This window comes from Mauremys reevesii, linkage group 23 (genome assembly GCF_016161935.1).
Source record: "Mauremys reevesii isolate NIE-2019 linkage group 23, ASM1616193v1, whole genome shotgun sequence".
Lineage (NCBI taxonomy): Eukaryota > Metazoa > Chordata > Testudines > Geoemydidae > Mauremys > Mauremys reevesii.
Genome location: NC_052645.1, coordinates 11,632,700 through 11,650,871, shown reverse-complemented (window position 1 = coordinate 11,650,871; position 18,172 = coordinate 11,632,700). Strand labels below are relative to the sequence as shown.

Below are 18,172 nucleotides of genomic sequence, written 5' to 3'. Positions count from 1 at the left end.
AGCTGTTACAGGAGGCACTATAGACAGCTGCAATCCACAGGGCCCTGGGCTGGAACCCGGAGTAGAGGTGGGCCCCCTCAAACCTCCCAACTCCTGATCAGACACAGGAGTTGTTGATCCAGACTGTGGGTTCCACCAGAGGGGAAGATCACTGAGGTGAGCAAATCCGCCAAGAAGCGCAGGACCCACCAAGGTAGAAGAGGGACTTTGTCACAGCGGTTACAGCAAGCAAACAGACACACCAGTGAATTACCAGCTAAATCCTAAGAGTGACAGAGTTGTAGTGAGCTGTCTATTCAAAGAATCTTTCAGGGCTCACCCAGGAGGCAGCCCCTGAGGATCTCTGGCCTCAGTTTACAGTCTCTGACCCTTCAAACAGCCAAAAAGAAGCAGTTTCTTCTTGCCAGGGATTTTTATTCCCTTCCCCCAGAGTTCAAGATGATGGGACATCTCCTCTTCATAAGGGCGTGGGGGGTGGGGGTGGGAGCTATCAACAAAGTCTGTCTTCTGATGTTCCACGATGATTTGTCTGGTACAGTCTATGGACCTTCTTTTGTTGGGCAAGAGATCACAAATGTTTCACACTTGGGAATGCATCGTTCCTGCCTGTGGGGTTTTCCAATTGCAGAGCAAACACTTCAGTATTACCCTATAACATGGGACATAGATATGATAAGTGAGATTAGTGCAGGCAGTAACATACAAGCATTTCATAGAGTCTAAACCAGGGGTCGGCAACCTTTCGGAAGTGCTGTGCCAAGTCTTCATTCGTTCACTCTGATTTAAAGTTTCGCGTGCCAGTCATGCATCTTAACATTTTTAGAAGATCTCTTTCTATGTCTATAATATCTAACTAAACTATTGTTGTATGTAAAGTAAATAAGGTTTTTAAAATGTTTAAGAAGCTTCATTTATGTTGCGTTGCATGCGGGCCGGATAAAGCACAACAACCAATATGATTGCAAGCTGAATCATTTATTATTTACAATGCATCATATTATATAGGCTTCTCCATATTAGCAAATGTCAGACACACCAACATTACATTGCTGCTGATTGGTTCTTTGTCTGATACACACACTTTTCACATGCATGGCCCTTTGCTTACTGGTTTCCCATTTCCCATGCAACTTATCTGATCCCAGTTAGGCCACCTGGCATTTGCCTCGCTCTGGCAGTTCCCTACTTTCTCATAACAACTTTATCTAACTCCTCTATTCTTGTTGTCCTGCTGCTGTAACTTTCCACCAAGGCAGCATAGGGATGATGTAACCCGACACATTTAAAATTAAATTAAAATGCAGAGCCCCCCGGACCGGTGGCCAGGACCCGGGCACTGTGAGTGCCACTGAAAATCAGCTCGCGTGCCGCCTTTGGCACTTGTGCCACAGGTTACCTACCCCTGGTCTAAACACTAACTACATTCTTATAAGGGAAATACCTTCTTCAGCTCTCAACTAATGCCTGCAGCCTGAGCAAGGGCTGGCACCTGGCCTGCCAGTGTCACACATCTGATGGTCAACAAGAAACCGCAGCAACTAAGCTTAGGGAGCTTGGGGAAGCCCTTGCCAACTGGAGTTGTAGACTCAAAGAATAAAAATCAGATGCTTTTGTGTGCTGTGGAGGTGGGGGCGAGGGTGTCTGGGAGAGATACACGCCCGGTGTGGGGTGAACTCCAAGGAGGAAGGGGAATCGCTCGAAGTGGCTCAGACAGGTGCAATTAAAAGGAATGGGAAGAAACTGAGCGAAAGTCAGACTAGCATCAGGAACAGCCACCCTGACAAGTCCGATTGTTGGACTGAGCTGTCCCTCCAGCCTGAAGGCATTAAACCCAGCCCGCTGAAGCACTGCAGTGCGCGCCTCGGTGTGGGCAGCGCAGGGATGGGCTTTTCCAACTTCTCAGCTGCAAACAGAAAGATGAGCAGGGGAGAGGCCAAACCAGAGAACCTTCCCTCACAAGCATTTAGACCCACAAGGAAGGATTCATCCCACTTCCACACACTTCCGCTCCCATCCCGCTCCCCCTTCTTTAGCGCTATCCCGTTCTGCTGTCCGCTCAGACTGCTCCCACCCGGCTAACGTCCCCAGGCAAAGATGATGAGGCGAGTCATGACTATGTGGCCATCGTTTTTCCCTACAGCCTGACTTGATTATCCGGAACTCCCCCACCTAAATGTAAGAGAATTGTTGATTGCCAAGACCGCCTTGTCTGGTACTTGTTGCTCTCGTTGTCTGCTTTTCTGGCCAACCAGGACATTTTGGGCACACTCCATTATGTCTCATTAAGAAGATGGAATTTTTGAATAACCACACGCGCATTAACAACAACACAATCCTCTCCCCTCCTAGCAAAGCCCCGAGAATAAAACAGACAGGCTGGAGCCTGCCCAGGTAAAACTGCCAATGCGGTGGGACTCCAGGGACTGGGGAACAGCTTGTGATAGGCCCTGAGATTCTACCAGCCCTTATGTAAATAGTCCATATTCAGCCTTACTCATGTGCCTGAGATTTGCTAGGATCAGGCCTTCGATTTCCCTTCGGGAGCTTTTTCCCCAGCAGCAGCCCCAGAACGACAACACAACGGGAGCAAGGTGAGCACAGCTTGGCCCGCTGTTGCGTATCGTGCTGTGTCAACCGTCATCATCGGCAGCCCTCCCAGAGCGCATCAGCGTGACTTGCTTCTCCCACTGCCTGGGTTTGTTCTCACGCTCCAGGGACCAGCTGACTCTTATTCTCCACGGTGGCTGTGAATATGACAGCTACGTACTCACAGAGACTGTCTCTGATCAGCAGATGATTAATGGCCCAAAGAAGACCAATGATATGGCCCCAAGATTGTAAATCACTCCACCAGCCAACGAGCCACTCACCCTCTGGGACGTGTAGAAGTTTGTTTTAAAACAGTTCTAGTTTAAGGTGTATTAAAAAAAAAACCAAGACAAAACAAAAAGAATCTCTTTAAAACTTGACGGGTGCCCCATACTAGGCCTTTTACGTACTTACACCCCCCCCAACTCTCCTCTCATTTAGCACTCTAGAAAGGAGGACAGAGTGGCCCCGATCGCTGCATGTGTTCCCCACCCCCTGGGGGCCCATCCATGTGGGGACTGGTGCAAGAGGCAGCACGAACACTTATTTCTGTTTAGATCAGGCTTATTTCAGTCTAGCTTAATTAGGAACAGGGTTAAACTGGGACAAACTGCTCTTAAGTGAAACAAGAGTGTCCACACAGGGGTTCACAGCAGCTTAACTAAACCAGTTTGGGGGTAGACAAGGCCTCAGGGGTTTCTTTTAGAGCGAGATAGCTGCATAGCTTTGTGGCGTCTACACTAGACTTCCCCCCGCTTAGAATTCTCAAGCGGAGCAGCTCCACTGATGCTAGCAATGGCTGGTCTCCAGTCATGCTCCCACCGATGCCGACTGAACCACCACCATGGAGCTCTGCTCGCAGAGCTGGGCTACGCGGCGGGGAGGCGGCTGACAGAACACTGGCTCGCTAGCACTTCGTTGCTATCGCCAATGCAGCGTCTCAGAAGGGCGGGGGAAGCGAGTGTTCAAGGCAGAAAGAGATCCGCTGGAATCTGCCAATCGGCGTCCACTGTAGAAGAGACACATCTTGTCTATTTCACACTCCCTATATCTCCAGCTGATCCCGAAAGTTACATTTCGGCGAGGTTTCAAGCAGGTTGCACAGGCCTGTCAGACGTTAGGGAGTAGGGGGTAATTTATTGGTATATTTCACCGTTAATGGGAAACACTGAGTGAATATCACCGAGGCTCTGTGTATTCACACACATGCAAACACTTTGTGGTTTAAACCCCTGTTGTTCCATCGCGGCCCCTTGTTTTCCTCCTCCCGGCAGAGAACAGGGCCGCAGCCCCACTGGTGGGGGGAACTGAAGCAGTTTCCATCTGGCTCTGGGGGCTCATATGGCTCAGCCCTCCAGCCAGGCCATTGCAGCAGCCCATCCCCTTTCTGAGGTAGCCGAGTCCAAAGTCACAGGTGAAAATCCAGCACCGAATAAGGGAGTCTTTGTCCCAGCTGGTTATTTGTGCCTCCACGCTTTGGGTTCAGCTCTCAGCCCCGCTCCCCTTCCCCTCGGGTGAGGCCCCCATTACCGTGGCCTCCCTTAACCAGCATTAACAGATCCCAGGTATCTCCAGCTAGTCCCATGTCAGGCCTACTTCCCCCCGGGCTGGGAGGCTCCGACAGGCTGCAATCTGACTCAGGCCTTGGCTCTCCCCCAGCGAGAGCCACTGGACTGTCATCGTCCCAGCCAGCTGAGCAGGTGCCAGGCTGTCCCCTAGAGCGTCTTCTTCGGGCCTGACCCACTACAGACGTAGGGGGTGGGGGTGGGGGGACTAACTGAGCTTGGAACAGTTCGTTAACCCTAGGTCCGTGGCGGGTATGTAAACCCCATCTCGCTCGCCCCTGGAGAAGTACCTTACCCATTCCGTGCAAATCAAAGCTTTCATGGACTCGGCCATCTCGTCCCATGTGGCAATAATTACACTGCTGTTTGCAAAGACTGGAATAGTCTGTACCAACGGCCCTACTCTGTGCCTAATGAACCACATATGCAGAACCCAACGAGCAGGCGTGCCAGTCAAACCTGCAGCGAACACCAGCGTGGACACAAACCCAGCCTCAGAGTTTGCCTTGAAGGGACCATAAAACACAGGAACAGATGGTACAAGAATTCCAGAGTGTGCGGGAATTTTCCGGACTGCGATTGATTATAAATAGCTCCTGCCAGTAGGGATCAGGACAGAGGTAGAAGTGCCAGCTGCATACAAGGCCGGGTTCTGCCATTCTTACCTGTGCACAGCTCCTTGCGGCCTCACCCAAGGGCAAAAACCTGACCCAAAGTCTGCTCCACGCAGGAGTCAGCACCCAGCACCTCTAAAGTGGAGCAATCCAGAGGAACAGGGAGGGGGAGAGGATGGATTTGCACCACAAAGCTCCCATTACTGAACAAGCCATTTCATTCATACTCGCTTGCCTGGGAGATTTCAGATTTTCAGGATCTCAATGTGCTGGATATTTTGTTCCTTAACAACCAAAACCGCTAAAATCCAAACCTCCCCCACTAGTTCCAAAGAACATTAGTTATAAATCCATAATCCCTTGAAGGGGTTGAGATGCTGTGGTAATGGGGTCATATAAGAGTGTGTGTGTGTGTGTGTGTGTGTGAGAGAGAGAGAAAGAGATGCGCGTGTACACACACACACACACACAGAATTTGACTTCTTGAGTCTTCATCAGAAGTGCAATCGTAGGCAGGTCCAGCAGCACCATCTAAAATTAAGGTGAGCTGGCACTTTCCATCATAAGACCTGTTTTCAATTGCTTATAAAACTTTCACCTACTTTAAGTCTTAAGGCTATAATGTCTCATGCCGGGTGTCTGCCTCAGGCTGATTTTTAAACTTTCAGCAAAAGTTGTCCAGCCATTTAGGAGAATGAGATTAACATTAGGGGAAGGTGTGTTTTGCCCATGTTAAAAAAATGCACAGAGCTGTTTTGTTGAGAAGCTTTAGCTCCTCCATGCTTTGGCGCAAGGACTTGACATTTGGCAGAGGGCGAGGTTCACTCTGGCACCATGGATGGGCTTTTGACATCTCCATGAAAATCTGCCCAAATTTGGCTAAGTTATGAGCTTCTGAAAAAAAAAATAGATCTCAGTTCACACATGCTCAGTGCAGCCTCAGAATTTGGCAGCTAAATTCTCCAGAGATTCCATCTTTACTGAGCATGCTCCAGCCCCTCACAGCTTCTGTATGTGACCAGACTGAATGTGCACCATCCCCACAGAGCAAATGAACATGCTCTGCCCTGGGGTTGGCACCTGAGCAGGACTTCCCCTGCAATTCCTCTTCATGGCAGCCAGGGGCCACTGCGGCGCTAGGCACAGGATCAGAGAGCGGGCAGACTGTTGCCCCAGGCACTCGACGCCACCCCCTGCTGGTGCCCAGGTAGAGAAGGAGGAAGCTGCATGACCACAGAGGGGACAAACACTAAACCCGGTGGGTGGGGGATGAAGGGATGACATTGACTCCAGGAGCCTGGAGTGCTGCCTGAGAGTTGGAGGCAGGGGTCCGGTGGGGAAAAAAATAGTACGTGATCATGTCGTTAAAGACTGTATCATAAGGCATAGCTTCAAGAGGGCTGAATTCGGGTTACGCAGGAAACCCCAACCCTGGCATTTCCTATGTCTGAGTGCCTGACTTTGCAACGTTAAAAGAACATCGAGGTAGTTTGCGGGTGTCGTTTGCATTTACACACACAGAACCAGGTAAGCGTCTTATGAAAATTCAGAGGCCAAATTTTGTGCTGGTGTAAAGAGGCCTTCCTGACTTCAGAGGAGCCCTCCCCCAGTGCCAGTAACGGATCTGCCCTCCCCCAGTACGCTGGCCTAGAGAATGACTAGTGAGACATCGTACCAGGCTATATCATGGAAAGCAGGTAATTCACCGGAAGTGGCAAATGGTTCAGAGGACCAAGCTTTGTCGCAGCAAGTGCTGGCACGTAGGCAGCACATGGGGAGTTCCCATGGTTGGCATCAGATTATGCTAAGAGCTTGAACTCCATCAAGCTGGGGACATCATGTCCCCCCCACATTAATGAACTGATCCTGAGCGCATCCCCGTTAAGTAGGGAATTATCATCCCAAGTTTTAGATGAGAAACTGTAAGCAAATCTCTTCATCTCACTGTGCCTCCATCACAGAAAGAGTCTGCAGCAGAGAAGGGAACAGAACCAAGATCTCTCAGGTTCTAGTCCAATGCTTGAGCCAGCCTTCCGCAAGAGAAGGAAGCAAGCAGCTCAGCTGGAGAAGAAAACCCCAGCCGGACTGGGGCGTCTACTGCAGAGTAAACCCCAAGTTCCTCTCCATGGAGTTGACCAGACTGGCTCCCGTAGCAGAACAGATCTCCAGGCATGCCAAGGGAGGCAGCAGGTCTGCTTGTTTGCAGAGCTGCCCAGAGGATTCAGGGGGCCTGGGGCAAAGCAGGGGAGCGGACATAAAAAAAGGTGCCACCCGCTGCGGCGTTTGTACTCACCGGGCAGCGCTCCGAGTCCACGGTGGGTCCTTCACTTGCTCCGCATCTTCAGCGGCTGCGGGTCCTTCACTCGCTCCGTGTCTTTGGCAGCACTGAAGGACCCACCACCAAAGTGCTGCCGAAGACCCGGAGCGAGTGAAGGACCCGCCGCCGAAGACCCGGAGTGAGTGAAGAGCCCGCCGCCGAAGTGCCACTGAAGACCTGGAGCACCGCCGGGTGAGTAGCCAGGGAAGGGATTCTTGGCCAGGGCTCATGGGACCCCTGTGGGGCACGGGGCCTGGGGCAAATTGCCCCACTTGCCCCCTCCCCGGGCGACCCTACTCATTTGAGCAGGGGTTTCGAAGTCAGGACTCCTGGGTTCTATCCCCCAGCTCTGCAAGGGCTTAATCTTGGGCAAGTCACTTGACTCCTCAGTTGCTGACACGGTGAGACTCGGGGACAGAACACCAGCTTTCTCAGGCCCTCCAGATTGTTTGGTAGAAGGTGCAGTATAAACGCAAAGGCTCATTCACCCACTGCAAACCACGCTGGACGGGATCACAGCGAGCATCCTGCAGCGTCCTCCTGGGGGTAAAGGCAACAGCCACCATGAATAACCTTAGTAATTATCAGTATGGAGAAGACTAAGCCGGGCTCAGTCCAGAAACCAAGGAGTTTTATGGAGCCCGAGCAGGAGGGGGGAAATGGCAAGGAAGAACCTGCCCATTAGAAACTGGTATGTCAAACGCAAAAGGCGATTACATTTAAGAGCCCGGGGGATGAGTTTATAGGATGGTGTCAGGCCAGTTAATGAGCCAGATTTATCCCTGGTACGACTGTAGCCTCGACACAGCTAGACCAGGGACCAGTGTGGTCCACTATGTATAATGCAGTTCCGACAAGCAGGGAGCGGAGGGTGACCTTATTCTAGCCAGTAGGGAGCAGATCTGCTCAACTGCGTGTCACAGACACTAGTAGCTAGTGAACATCCTCCTTAGACCGAGCGGTAGAGACTTGCGGTGAGATCCACAAAGGTATTTGGGCACCTAACTCCCATTGAAATCAATCGGGGTCAGGTACCTAAATACCTTTGTGAATCCCATGCCTGGAGGGTCTGAGTCCTGTCCTCTTTGGCCACTGCTGGGAAGTTCCTGGTGGCCATGATGCACGAGGAGGTCCCAGATCCATGACTGGGTGCCGCAGGGGATTAATAATGGAATAGGAAGGCAAACACCTCTAGGCCATTGGTTTGAATCCAGCCCAGTTCAGCTGAAGTCAGAGGCTGCTTTACTGTCTGATGGTGCGTCTGAAGCGTGTTGGTGGGTCACAGTCCAGTTCCTAGTGAACAGGATCTCACAAGCCACACTTTGCACTGACTTCCTCCTAGGAGACAATCTCAGCAGAGAAGCCAAGGACAGGGGGAACCGCTACCCTCTCACCTCTACAGATGGGGCAGAGGCACACGGTGGGACAGTGAATAGGGAAGCTTGCCCTGCCACCGTTGTGCTGTGACCGGATGGAGAGCTTCATTCACCAGGGCGGCCACTCTGACCCAGAGCACCAAAGTGAGAGGAAGTGAATCTCGCCTGCACCCCGCAGGGAGAGTAGCCGCAGCAGTAACCCTCTGAGAGTTGGTCCACACTGCCAGCATTGCACCAGTCAAGCTGTGCCACCGTTGTGCTTTAATGACAACGCTACAACACGGACACGGAGCGTCTCCAGTCAGTGTGGTTAACCCACCTCCGGGAGAGGCGGGAGACGCTCTCCTGTCGACGTACCACTGTCTACACCCGGGGTTAGGTCAGTATAACTGTGTCACTGGGGGTGTGTGTGTGGATATTTCCAACTCAAATCATTTGGGTGTTGGGGTGGGGGTGGAGGGAGGGGAAAATCTAGGCCCACAAGGAAAACGGGATGCTGCTCCCAGTTAACCAGACTGTCAGAGACTGGAAACAAGAGATGGAATCTAGCCTGAGCTGGGAAGAATATGGACTTGTGGGAAGAGGCTGGCAGAGGAAATGCAACTGACACCTGATCCCAATCAATGGGACACAGTCCAAGGCACCACCTCCTAAGGGACGGGAGGGAATTGTTAGCCAATGAGTTTGGCCTGGTTGAAACCCAAGAGAGGGATTGGAGGGACAGTGATGGGTTATGTTTAGAGAGCAGCTGATGTTATACCCCATGGAAGACAATAGCAGGGAGAGAGGCTAGTCCAGCTGAGGGTCTCAACCAACTTTAGAAGCATTAATTATGCCTCACAATGCACCTGTACAGTGTAGCTGTATCATTTCCCCCTTTAACAGAGAGGGGAAACTGAGGCACAGTGAGGCAGTGACTTGGCAATGGCCCACAGAGTGAATCAGTGGTGGAGCAGGGAATAGCTATGAAAGACCTCGTGGCAATGTTGGTGGTAATTTATTCCTGGGCAGAAGTAGAGGGTGGGTTATTCAGAAAGGCCTATGCAGGCAAGGTGACTAACCCCCATAGAAACCAATGGGAGTTAGGCACCCAGATACCTTGGAAGATCTGGGCCTATGTGGTTGGAGGTGGTAGCACTGGCTCAACACGAGTGAAAACAGAGGGGAGATTCAGAGCTGGAACGGGCAGGTTATAAAACAATATGAACAACAAGGCCTCGGATGATCGCTGAGTATCGGACCAAAGCTGGGCTCCCTCAGCGTATGCTGTAGCGCAGCCATGGCCTCCCCATCCTCGCTTCAATCCTGCAATCCGATCAGAGTGAGTGGATACTTACAGCCACTGGGGGATCTGTGCCATCATCTGCCTGAGGGACGTCGCCACTTAACATGCTACAGCAGCGCAGCTGCACCACTTGTGTCGACACGCCCTCCGCCAACGGGAGAGGTTCCCTCACCGCGATGAGAGGCAGTAGCGAGGTCGATGGGAGGAGTCTTCCACTGATGTACCGCTGTCCACAGCAGGGGTGAGAGTGGTGGAGCTACGTCTCTCGGGAGCATGGAGTTCACATCCCTGAGAGATGTAGATATATCGATGTAAAATCCAAGTGTAGACCAGGCCTGAGTGGGTCAGATGGCAGGATTAGAGCCCATAACAGTAATGAAAAAAATAACAATTATAACAATTATAAAAAGAAGGGTTAAAAAGCAGCAGTCGGCAATAATCCACCCGATTGGCTTGGATGCTTTCATTTAAGGAAACTGATGCTGCTTTCCATGGGCAGTTTTCAATTATATAATGGCTTACGGAAAATACTGTGATATAATTATGTTAGCATTGTAATGTTATGGAAAAAGCTGTAATGCGATTATGTATGCAGGGCATTCTTATAGAAAAGAGTGCAACAAAAATGCACACAGCCCTGCAGCTAGTCGGCCCTCCAGCCCATCTGGCTGGCTGCTGGCAGATGTTCCGATATTTGGGGTTTTTTTTTGTTCTGGCTTTTTGTTTTCCATTTTTTTCATGTTTCGGGGTAAACGTTGTGAGAGGGGAGGAAGGAGAGGCCCTGGCCAAGGAACAGCACTGCAAGTCAGGACGCTGCATGGGTTCCAGTCCCAGCTCCCTGATGGTCCTGGGTGAGCTTTGGCAAGTCACGTCTCGTCTCTGTGCCTCAGTTTCCTCATCTGTAAAATGGGGACAATGATCCTTATCCACCTCGCTGGGGGTAGATAATGAAGCTAAGTTAACTAAGGATTGCACAGTGCACTGAGACCAAGGACAGGCCTATACTACAGGATGGTAAATGAAGGGTCAGACTCTAGCTAGTGCCTGCAAGGTGGGAGGGTCCCAGACGGGGTGTCCAGACAGCAAGTGTGAAAAATCAGGATTGGGTGGGGGGTAGTAGGCACCTATATAAGACAAAGCCCAAAATATTGGGACTGTCTCTATAAAATCAGGACATCTGGTCACCCTAGTCCCAGCGCTTGGCCTGCAGCCCGAGCCCAGATGTCTACACAGCAATGAAACAGTCCCATGAGTCTGAGTCGGGCCAGTGGCAAGTGTCTAGTTGCTGTGTAGACACCCCCAGAGTCCAGGCCCTTAAGGGTTCGTCGCCACTGCAGCTGGGAGCAAGCCACCCAGCCCAGGTAGACAGACTCGCACTAGCTTGAAAAACAGCAGTGTGGACATGGCTTCTCCAGCAGTGACTGGGACTAACCCCTGAGCTAATGCCCACCCGACCCCCTAGGCTTGAGCTCAGCTGGGCCTCTGATGGGCCGTAACGTCCCCGGTGCTATTGTTAGCACCCTGGTGCGAGCCCTGCTAGCACACCTCTGTCCACCTGGGCTGGCAGACCTACCTGCAGGGTGAATTTCGTGGAACGGGGGAGTTCTTGTTTTTCAAAAAGTAGGAGACGCTCTTGTCCAGCAGGACAGGGAAACTCGGTGTGGCCAGGGAAGGACTCTGCATCTGCTGCCTGAGGTGTGCAAGGACCACAGTGAGGGCAGGGCTGCCATGCACATAACCACGAGGCCTGTGTCCTTTGGCCATACCATTGATGCTCCTCCACAATTTCTACTGTGGAGGCCTGGAAGAGCAGTGTCACCAGGACTTTCCTGGGGATTTAGGATGGGGGACTGATGCTGTCTGCCCTGCACTGCAGTCACACAGGAATCGCCAGGCCAGGTCATTCCAGCGGTCCATCTAGGTTAGCCTCCCAAGTGGGAAGTTCCTACTCCACAATGCCTCCAAATGCCCAGTCCTCTTGGCCTCATGCTTTCTGGTGGCAGTGAGTTCCACAGGCTAGCTCTACATTGTGTAAAACAGCATTTCCTTTTCTCCGTTTTAAAGTTTGCAGCCTTTCAATGTCACTGAATAAACAGAAGCCCCCCCAAACTACCTTTCTATCCCATTAGTGAGACAAGGTGGCTGAGGGACTATCTTATATTGGACCAACTACTGTTGGTGAGCGAGAGAAGCTTTCGAGCCACACAGAGCTCTTCCTTAGGTCTGGGAAATGTACTCAGGGTGTCACAGCTAAACACAAGGTGGAACAGATTGTTTAGCATAAGTAGTTAACACATATTTCAAGGGACCATTCAAGGGTGAAGTCGCCTGTTAACATCTCTCCAGTTACAGGGGGGAAAGGAAAGAAAAAGCCGAGGAGAGATTTTTAGGCTATTTCTATGCTGTGCCACTACAGCCATGCCACTAAAAGGAGTGTTGTTTAGCCGCTGTTTGTTGTCAGACGAGAGCTCTCCCGCCAACCAAAACTTCCATCCCCAAAGAGCAGCGTTAGTGTTGTCGGCAGGAGAGCGCTTCTGCCAACAAAGCGTTGTTCACGCTAGCGCCTGTTGTCGACAAAACTCTTGTCTTTTGGAGGTGTGTGTGTGTGTTTTTTAACACCTCTAAATGACAAAAGTTTTGTCTTTCACTTGCCAGCGTAGTGGGTTACAGACTGTTGTAATAAGCCATATCCCAGTCACTCTCACATACTTTTATCATGTTGCCTCTTATCCGTCTGCTCTCTAAACAGTTCCAAATTTTCCATCTCTGCCCACATGGAAATCTCTTGACGCCTCTGATCATTTTCAGATTCATAATCTCCTTTAATAATTTCCCCTAAGCTATTTATGCCTTGTTCCTTGTTGATTTCCATGTCCCTCTGAATATTGCATGTGCTACCCTTCCCTAAGGACCCACGCTTAACAGAAAGCAGATTCTTCGCAAACCTTTCTGGAACTGCTAAATGGTACCTTTCCTCTTCACTGGCATTATTATATCTGTGCAATTGCCACGGATAAGATTTTCGAGCACACTTAAGTGTTATCAACAAAGTTATTATCTGAAAACTGCCAATGATTAAATCTTGGCTGTACGTGCATCTCCGGGGCTTGCGATTAGAAAACAAAAGTGGAGTCTCTTCTTTTGAATGTGGCACATTGTCAGAGACTCGACAGATTTCCAGCGTCACAGCTCTGAGGCGGTCTGATGACATGAGCTGAGATGCATGGGATTCATTTCCATCTCCCCTCGGAACAGGGGGGGTCTATCAGGCAGAGGCATAATTTAGCCAGTGAGGAGCTCTGGAGCAAAAAACTGGCTTCAGCCCCTGGTTTGCTATGGAGAGGCGGGAAGAGATTATTATTGTTAATTTATATAGTGCCACAAACACGTATGGGGCTTCACAGTGAAGCACGGGGACAGATTGTGATCCCAGTTACAGTGTGTAGATCCAGAGCGACTCTGCTGACATCAGTGGAGTCACTCTGGATTTACCAACTGTGTAACTGAGGTCAGAATTTGGCCTGTGATCCCTGCCCCAAAGACTTTACAATGCAAGGGCCAGATTCTCACCCCACTTACACCACCGAAAATCCAGAGTGACTCCACTGACTTCAGTGGAGTAACCTTAGTGCAAATGAGATCAGAATCTGATTCTAGTCAGAGACGGTGACCAGATGAGTTATTATCACAGACCCCAAGGGGTAGCAGAGGTGATCCAAGAAGCCCCTCCCAACCCCATCAGGAGTGGTCCTGATGCCTAAACGGTAGTTCTCACGTGTGAGTGCAAGGAACAATAGACGCTCTGACAAGAAAGAAATCCAGGCAAAAAGGGGTCGCCCCCAATGTATTCTGGGGGTGTCTTTTGTCTCCTTCCTCTGCCTTGGCTAAAGATGGAACAGGGAGGGCCAGGACTCTCAGGGGGCACTGAGCATTCTCGCTCTCAGGTGCTTGGCAGCTGGTTCTTGTTCACGTGCTCAGGGTCTGACTGATCGCTCTATGTGGGGTTGGGCAGGAATTTCCCCCAGCTCAGATTGGCAGGAACCTTGGGGGGGTTCCACTTTTCTCTACAGCAGGGGTCTCAAACACACGGCCTGTGGGCTGCATGCGACCTGCAGAGTTATTTCTTGCAGCCCACCATAGGCGCCAACTCCACTGGCAGCCATGCTTCTCTCGGTGCAGGAGGTAGGGGGACCCAGGCCCACCCTACGCCAATGGGTCCCAGCCCAGGGAATCCAGCTGCAACCCGCTGACTCACACTCCGGCACTGGAACCAGGCTACAGTCTGGTCCCCCTGCTCTGCTTCCTACCAGACTCTGGGTGTACGGTCCCGTGCTCCAAAGATCCTCTGCCTCCCCCGATGGCAAGGGGTTGGTCCACCCAGGGGCTGGGCCAGACTCTTGCAGAGCCATCTGCTCCCTAGATGAGACGTCCGCTCTCTCCCGTGGCTCAGCAGCAACCGAGCTCCAGGGCTCTCCTTTTCTACTTCCTGTCCCACCCGGGTACTTCAGGTGAGGGGGCGGGGCAGATTTGGCCCCACCCACCGGGGGAGTGTAGTGGACCCCTCACACTCCAGTTCGGAGGGAGGCCACTCCGCCTCACTACAGGCACGAAATAGTCTCATCCCCTCTGGGCTGTCATACTTTGGTCTAATTTCAGTTGTTGGGTTTAGTGTGCGGGTGGGCTGTGATACACAGGTCAGACTGGATGATCTGGGGGGCCCTTTCACTTTAAAGTTTATCAGCCTAGGACTGTAAAAGCAGGTCAGAGCCAGGGCTGGATTAAAGCAGTCCAAGCCCCAATCACACCGTGACACAGGGCCCCCCACTTTGTGGTGGCAGGGGGCTCCGTGCCCTTCCTGAAAAGCAGGAGCAGCAGTGTCGGGACAGCATGAGCCCCATCTTTGCACCTTAGGAGCAGGGCTGGCTGCAGGGTCACCGCAGCCGCTGGGGTGGACCTGGGATGAGAGATCTGTGTCCACTGCAGCCTCCTCGCGCTACGCACAGAGCCCTCTGCTGGAGTGGTGTTGGCAGGGCTCCCGAGCACTGGGTGTGGAAGCGATCACCATAATGAGATGCATGGGTCAATCACACTCCTCAAAGCTCTTGTTATGGGTTCTCTGAAGACTCAGGCAGCTATCGCTGCTTTGGTTACCGTTGGGTCACAGTTTCAAGCTTTTCTTTGCAACTATCCAGGGCTAGAAACTGACTTTTGTTAAGAAAAAACGAAATCCTACAGTCTGATACAATCACGACGTCTTCAGGAGCTGGTACCCTAGGCCTGGGATTATGATGTCTGTGCTTTAATCCGCCCTTAGTCGTGCCGTCTTATTTAGAATTTAGTTCAATGTAACTTGAATTTAAATAAACAGGAACAGGCTTCAGGGCTCTAGAAAAGCTTCAGTAGGACCTTGGTTGGAGATGATCACTTTCTGCAATATTGATAGATCACGTCTGCTTTCCGCTCCCTGTCCTGGTTACATAATGTTCTCATGCAAATTTTATAAGAGAAAATATAAAATTGCCTATGCATAAAAAAATGACTCACTGGAAAACTGATCACATTGAACTTAACTATGTTTTGATCCACAGCCAAACTGCTTCATTTATTTGAAGTGTAAATTAGTCCTTTACCTAACGTCCAGTTCACGGGGAGTTCAAGGCCATTTGCTTTTAATGGGTCTCTAATCAGAAAGTTTTGCAAAGTATTGGAGGCAAGGTAGAGAAAGCATTTGGGAGGAACTTGAAATCCTCTTTTGTCAATGTATAGATGCAAGGTTTCTAATCCCCACCCCCCCACCTCGGTTCAACCACCAACTCCTCTGCCTTGCTGGAGGGCACTTCTCAGAGCTGTTTTCCCTGGTGAATTCTCTTTCAAATGTCACAATTTCAGACAAAGAATGTGAGCTGTTTAGAAACTCTCAAACCTCACATCCAGGCAGCGTTTGTCCTTATGATCCAGCCTGAAATCTTTACTGCAACGGGCAGGTCTATATTACAGTAGCACAAGACTCCCTAGGCCCCAGTGTGATGCTTCTTGGAGTATCCAGGATGGGGACTTACCTGGCTAGCCCCTGCCTCTAGACCAGTGGTCTCCAAACTTTTTTGATCGCGCACCCCCTGCTCCCAGCCGAACTGTCGAAGCAAAAAACCCCCAAACAAACAAACAAATTAGGTCACTTGGACTCCTGGCCGAACTGCCGAGGGACGGGGGGGAAAAAAAAAAAGCATTGCTGCTCTGGTGGCGCTTCTCCTGCTGTGCACCCCGAAGGATCCTCTTGCACGCACCCCACTTTGGAGACCACTGCTCTCGACAGAGGGAGTTTTGCTTGTGGTAACTGGATGTCATCTCCCTAACACCACTGCCAATCAAACTCTAGCGAATATGTCTGGTCGTGGTAAGGGAGGCAGGGGTCTCGGGAAAGGAGGTGCTAAGCGCCATAGGAAGGTGTTGAGGGATAACATCCAGGGCATTACGAAACCCACTATTCGTCGTTTGGCTCGTCGTGGGGGAGTGAAGCGTATTTCAGGGCTCATTTCCGAGGCGACTCGCGGGGTGCTGAAAGTGGTTCCGGAGAACGTGATCCGAGATGCTGTTACTTACACCCAGCATGCGAAGCGGAAGACTGTGACGGCTATGGACGTTGTTTATGCGTTGAAGCGCCAGGGTTGTACTCTGTACGGATTTGGAGGCTAAGCTGTGCCAGTAATTCTCTTCGAAAACACCTGTAACCACTGCCACTCAAGCACTCCCCTCCGGACTGTGCCAACCCTTGCTTTGCCTTGCAGGTTAACAAGAGGAGCACCCCAGACCCTGACACTGGCTACTTGGTTTCTCTTTAAAGAGAACAAAACCCAGATCAAAACTTCACAGGAGTTTGAAATCCAAACTCCCATCCAGAAGCAGGGAGTTGAGCCCAAATCCTAGGCTTGGCCCCTAATAGCTGGGAAATCCTTCCTCTCTAATGGGGGAGAGATCAAACACTGAAAAGAGCAGCCATTTTTACAGCGGCTTATGAAAGTGTGGGAATATACTGAAGGTTAGGAAGGTACTGAGAACTTTCATATCAGAGCACAAGTGTAAATTCTGTCCCCAAGTACTTCTGGGACAATAAACAGTTAAACAATGGAGATCACACACCCAGTACTCAGAAAGCAGTGCCTGAACTTAGTCTGAGGACAGGTCACGTGAGAGATACCAATGAGACCCTTTTACATAGGATATAGTCAAATCATAAACAAACTCCGGCATTTCTAAGGTGCTAATCACTGCGATTTCTAAGTGCTGTGGAATTGACTAAGTGTATTTCTCTAGGAAACAGCTGGAGATATTCCAATAATAAATGTAGCTATCTCCAAAGGGGAAAGAAAATCTCATTTACATTAACAGTGCCTGGGTGGAGATCAAATGAATACAGCCGAGAACAGAATGTTTCATGTAAAAAGTTTAAGTCAGGCTTAGACTGGACCCTTACTGTGTCCCCGGTACTAAGTATATAGGAATCAAACTGTCAGAGGATGCTACCCATGAGTATACACGGTTGTAGAAAAATTGCCTATGCTATTTCCCAAGTAACACAATGAAGTCACATTATTACACTCTTCACTCTCACCCCTTCGAGGCATTAAAAAAAGTCCAAAGATAAAAGGAAACGAAGAACTCAAAATGGAGTCAGCCATTAAGTCTAGGAGCTCGTCCTACTCTTCAAACAACTCATCCTTTGGTTGGTTGCCAAGGGTCCAGTCATCCCACCCGTTGAGAGGCTCACCCAACCAGCAAGCTGTCTCAGTCTCTCTGCTGCAATCAGGCCTCTCTCCCAGGAGAAGCAGAGCTCTGCCCTCCCTCCTCAGGTGAGCCTTCTCCACACCTGATATCTGCTGCAGGTGTAGTGGGGCGGGGCTAATGGGGTCCACAGGCCCTCAGTAACCCCTTCCCTGTCACAGTCCTGGGGGGACACCCAAGACTCACTGAACCAGAGAGTCCAAACTCCTCTTTCAAGAATGAGCCCCTCCACATCAGGCTTAATTCACCTTGGCAAAGCAGCGTGAGGAAGCTTGCACCACAGCTGTTTGGGGAGACACAGAAGAATTCACGCTCTAGGGCTGAGCGTGCAGCAATTGCCTCCAGCAGTGAATTCCCTATTAAGAGAAAAAGAGAGGGGCAGATTCTTGGCTGGCGTAAACTGACTTTAATAGAGTGATGCTGGCCCAGAGTCTTAAAACCTAGACCTCCTCCCAGAACTGAAATAAGGACTTTTGTGTAACTGAGTGCAAACAACAACTGGGTTGTCCACGGGCAGTTTTGAGATGAAACAATTCATTTGTTTTCATTATTATTTTTAAAATTATGTGCCTGCTTTCTTTTTGATCTTGCAGCAACAGATGGATTTTTGCAGGACCCTGTCCCTCAGCAATGACTAGAAAAATCAA

At 50.6% G+C, this 18,172-nt stretch overlaps 1 protein-coding gene and 1 long non-coding RNA gene across 2 annotated transcripts; one reads left to right on the top strand and one right to left on the bottom strand.

Moving 5' to 3' along the window:
- Positions 1 to 409: 409 nt before the first annotated feature.
- Positions 410 to 17,872, bottom strand: LOC120389278. Its single transcript, XR_005590852.1, has 3 exons — positions 17,774 to 17,872; positions 9,799 to 10,081; positions 410 to 649 (listed from the first exon to the last, which is right to left on the bottom strand). It is a non-coding gene; the product is annotated as an uncharacterized LOC120389278 (long non-coding RNA).
- LOC120389277 (histone H4-like) lies at positions 16,128 to 16,439 on the top strand. The gene has a single exon (XM_039511732.1). It carries the CDS (start codon positions 16,128 to 16,130, stop codon positions 16,437 to 16,439), a length of 312 nt encoding a protein of 103 aa, XP_039367666.1.
- Positions 17,873 to 18,172: the final 300 nt, after the last annotated feature.